This window comes from Sarcophilus harrisii, chromosome 2, assembly GCF_902635505.1.
Source record: "Sarcophilus harrisii chromosome 2, mSarHar1.11, whole genome shotgun sequence".
Taxonomy (NCBI): domain Eukaryota; kingdom Metazoa; phylum Chordata; class Mammalia; order Dasyuromorphia; family Dasyuridae; genus Sarcophilus; species Sarcophilus harrisii.
Window position 1 is genome coordinate 340,236,974 of NC_045427.1, and position 3,993 is coordinate 340,240,966.

The following is a 3,993-nucleotide window of genomic DNA, read 5'->3' on the forward strand; positions in this document are numbered from 1 at the left end:
GTGACCACAAATGCTGTCTCAGAAGTATATCATTGGTGGGACAGAGGAAGCTTTTAAATTTCAGGGTTTAAAAAACTCATTTTCAAAAATATTCTTTTACTATACTCTGAAAAATGTTTACAGAAAGTTTGAGGAATGTGTGCTATTTTTAAGCTGTATTGAGGAAACCTCTATATAAATCTCCACTTCTTTAAAGTATGTTGTTTTTTTCTATTTTATTTATTAAATCCAAAGATATCCCTGTTGAATTTTTTTGCATTCTGCCTGAATCCAGGGAGATTCAGGGAATAGCTCTAATTTATAAAGGTTATGAACTAACCATTGTTATCTTTCTTTGTATTGTGAGAAATAATTTGATGTGGATTTAAATACTTCATTGCTCATGAATTGCTTGGTATGAGGAACTAAAATATCTTAAGTGAAAAAATGAATTAATATCCACTCCATTGGCTTCCAGAGAGCTAGAGAAGGTGGTTGTACTTTAAATGAATGTTTAGTAAACTATTATGCACACCATACAAAATAAATTATTAGTGATTGTGATGTTCCATCATTACAGTATGGATGGGATAAAATAGGCCTGAATTTTACTGTGATACTTACGTGAGGCTACATAATACAATAAGAATGAATTAATACAGCATGAATGAATAAGATTATAAAGTATTTAGAACTCAGAAGAAAATATAAGATTTTATTAATTTGATGCAAATTCAAAAAAAAAAGTGAAGAAAACTTATTTTGATATCTGAGAATGTAATCAAAGCACTTATTACTTTGGACAAAGTTTATTTGATCAATAATCTCTCACAGTTTTGCACTAACCTTCTCTGAAACTTCTAGAAACCAGAAAATACTTTTTGTTTGTTTGAAATCAAAGCACTATTGTGAAATATTTTTCTTGCGGGGCAGCCCAGTTGTTGAAGGCCAAGGAATAGGTGCTTTAAGAAAATGTTGACGGCACTCTGCCTGATGGCTAATGTGCTTTACCATTTTAGGTGCTTGATCAATGGATAACAAAGCTTCAATTTGTAGTGTATTTACAGTTGGTCGGTCATATTGCTAATTCTAACAGAATCCACTGTCTGGAGAAAAAAGGTCGCCCCGGTGGCGTCAGCGATGCGAGGCAGTGTTACAATTCTTACATTGACCTATTCTTCCCCCACCCTAAGTTAATCTTAACAGAAATAGGGGAAAGGCCAAACTAAGGGACTGCCTGTTTCCTCCTCTTGATGGTGGCTCGCTGACTGTTTTCTGATTTGATTTACCTCATCCTTGAGTCCTCTTGTAAAAACTCAACCCAGTTCTTCCTAGTGGTTCCTGCCAAACGGCCACCCGCACGTAGTCTTTAACCAAACACCCATCGAGGGGAAGCCCCTTTCGTTTTGTGTCTCACCCCACGCCCAGCTGTCCGCTTAAAGGAGTGGGTGGAGGCCAGGCTGGAAGCCGATGACGCACGGGCAAGCTCTGGCTAATGGGAACCCTACCCTCCTCGGACTGTATAAAGGAGGTGGACGCAGCAAGCTGGCTGTGACAGAGAAGGAACACTTCTCGGACACACACGGGCGCGCACACAAACACACGGGCGCGCACTCGGGGCAGATATTCAAACCCTAGAAATCCTAAAGGTGCCGAAAATCCTCCAGACAAGTTCGGTGGCTGCACTCCCAGTAACTAGCTATGGAAGGAGTCCCAACTTCCCCTAGAACTGAACGCCCGCAGCTGCGGGCTTCAGTTCCTCTTCTGCCCTCCAAGCAGATGGATAAGGCCAATACTGCTCGCACAGCAGTGGAGAAGAAGCGGGGTGCCCAATGCAATGGGTATTCTGCGAAGGAACAATCCCGGGCAGAGCGGAATGAACTAGAGAAAAAGCCCCGGGGCCAGGAGGAAAAGACTGCCCAGCAGGTGGACTCTTGGAAGACGGAGCGGACTCGCAGCGTGGAGGACAACGAGCTGAACCTGCCCAGTCTGGCGGGCGCTTACTCCACCATTCTGCGCTCCCTGGGTGAGGACCCGGAACGGCAGGGACTGCTCAAGACCCCCTGGAGGGCGGCAACAGCCATGCAGTTCTTCACTAAGGGTTACCAGGAGACCATTGCAGGTCAGTGCGATTCTGCTAGGCTTTCTTAGTCGTACCCCTGGGAGAATTCATAGATAGATGTCTCCCAGGTGGGGAACTGCAAAGTTTACTGAAATACTCTCCTTCTCCTACATAGACACAACCTGCTTTTGCCGAACCAAAGCTGACCCAGTGAATCGCACTTCTCTAGGTTCTCGATTGTCTGCCGTGCTGGTTAAGTACTAAGGAACAGGAGGAAACTCCTGGGAGGGGCTATCTAAAGTGAGTCCTGTGTTTTGATGGATCGAAGAAGCGTAGAGCAGTGGGGAAAACTGAATTTAGAATCACAAGATTTCGAATCTGTTTTCCCAGTATTATGACTTTGGCTTAAGCAGGCCACTTTAACCTCCTTGAATTTTAATTTCTTTCTCTGTAAGTTGGGGGGACTGTGACATCTACGATGCTTTCCAACACCATAATTCTCTTATTTTAAATAGTATCCCTTTGTCCTGAGCTCAGAGTTCTTCCAGGGAAATCTTTGGCTAAGCAATGAACTTTGAGATGCATGGATCCACACTTTATTCAGTTCTCAAACTTGGCTCCTGGCCTGTTGCCCTCCTTTGCTTTCTTTAGGATCTCTTAGGTGTTGATAGCATTTATTGAAAGGGCCACTCGATTCAGTTTCCATATTGGATGAGGAAACTGTGGCTTACCACCAGGAGCTATAAACTGTCTTGGCAACTAGCGAGCATGTAACTTTGCTGGAACCTAATAGATCCACGGGTCTGAATCTACACACTTGTAAATGAAGATCAGGCCTGTTGGAACCCAGAAATCAGCCAAAAATCAAATCTCTAAGGGTTTTTAACTCTTCAGCCATCCTTCTCTCATCCTTTTTCTTTACCTCAACACAGAAACCTTGGATTTTATGGAGGAATCTGGGCTGGTGATGTTAGGATGTATGAATATACACAGACCTAAGAGGTCTTTCGAAATCACTGCAAATAATTTGTTGACTCTTCCTGGTAGAAGGTCAGTTGCTCAATAACTTTGTTATTTATTCTAACTAGAGATTTAAAGAGACAATTAGAAGCTTTTCTGAAGTAAATAATGTTTAAAAAGTGTTGCTTGTTACTTCTTACTGTCTCCTGTGCACATTGTAGGAGAGCAATCATAATTGGCAGAAAAAAAAGAGACATGTGTGAAGAGAAAACTGTTGGAGCAGTTAAGGGCTGTTGATTTTTGCATAGGAGGCCCTTGGAAAAAGTCTATGAGATTTAGTGTGTCTAACAGGTCTTATCTATTTGTCTTCTTTTCTCTTAAATGGGTTGCTGTTTCTCTGGGCACCTTCTCTGGCTCATTTGTTCTTTCTTTTAACTCTGAAGCAATATTACTGGAGTTCATCCAGAAGAGACTTTAAGAAATTGCAACATTTGGTTGACATATAACTTCTCCACACCCAAAAGGAAATGGTAAACCCAAAAGGAAAATACTACTTCCTAAAGACATTGCTAATTTTGGTTCTATTTCAAGTGTAATTTTATTGCCCTACTTTAGTGCCTGGTATTTGTAATGTTCTGACTAGCTTTCTGGAGGGCCTTCGGACCAGCCTTGGTCTCAGCAGAATAATCACCACGAGAATAATCAGGGATAAAGTCCAAAGTCTTTATTGTCTCCTTCAGTCTCCCAGTCTGCACCAGCAGTCCCAGTCCATCTCTGCTCCTATCCAGTCAGCCAGACAATCAGCAGTCTCCAAGCAGAACCTCCAAGTTGGGATGATGAAACATATTGTTGATTTCTAGAGTCCCCATACAGGGGTGGATTAAAATATAGTGTCCAGACTAGCTCTCTGGAGGATCTCTGAACTAGCCTTAGTCCTTGGTCTTAGTGGAGAAGTGATGAAGGCAGGAGAGCCACCATGAGGCTGGTCAAGT

The 3,993-nt window shown here is 42.3% G+C and overlaps 1 protein-coding gene across 1 annotated transcript in view; it reads left to right on the forward strand.

The window, feature by feature from the left end:
* Window positions 1-1,434: 1,434 nt before the first annotated feature.
* Window positions 1,435-3,993, forward strand: part of GCH1 (GTP cyclohydrolase 1) — an 85,330-nt gene continuing 82,771 nt past the window's right edge. The window contains 3 exon segments of the mRNA XM_003756401.4: window positions 1,435-1,503; window positions 1,505-1,670; window positions 1,673-2,101. Coding sequence (XP_003756449.2) covers window positions 1,450-1,503; window positions 1,505-1,670; window positions 1,673-2,101 — 649 coding nt within the window. The 5' untranslated portion in view covers window positions 1,435-1,449.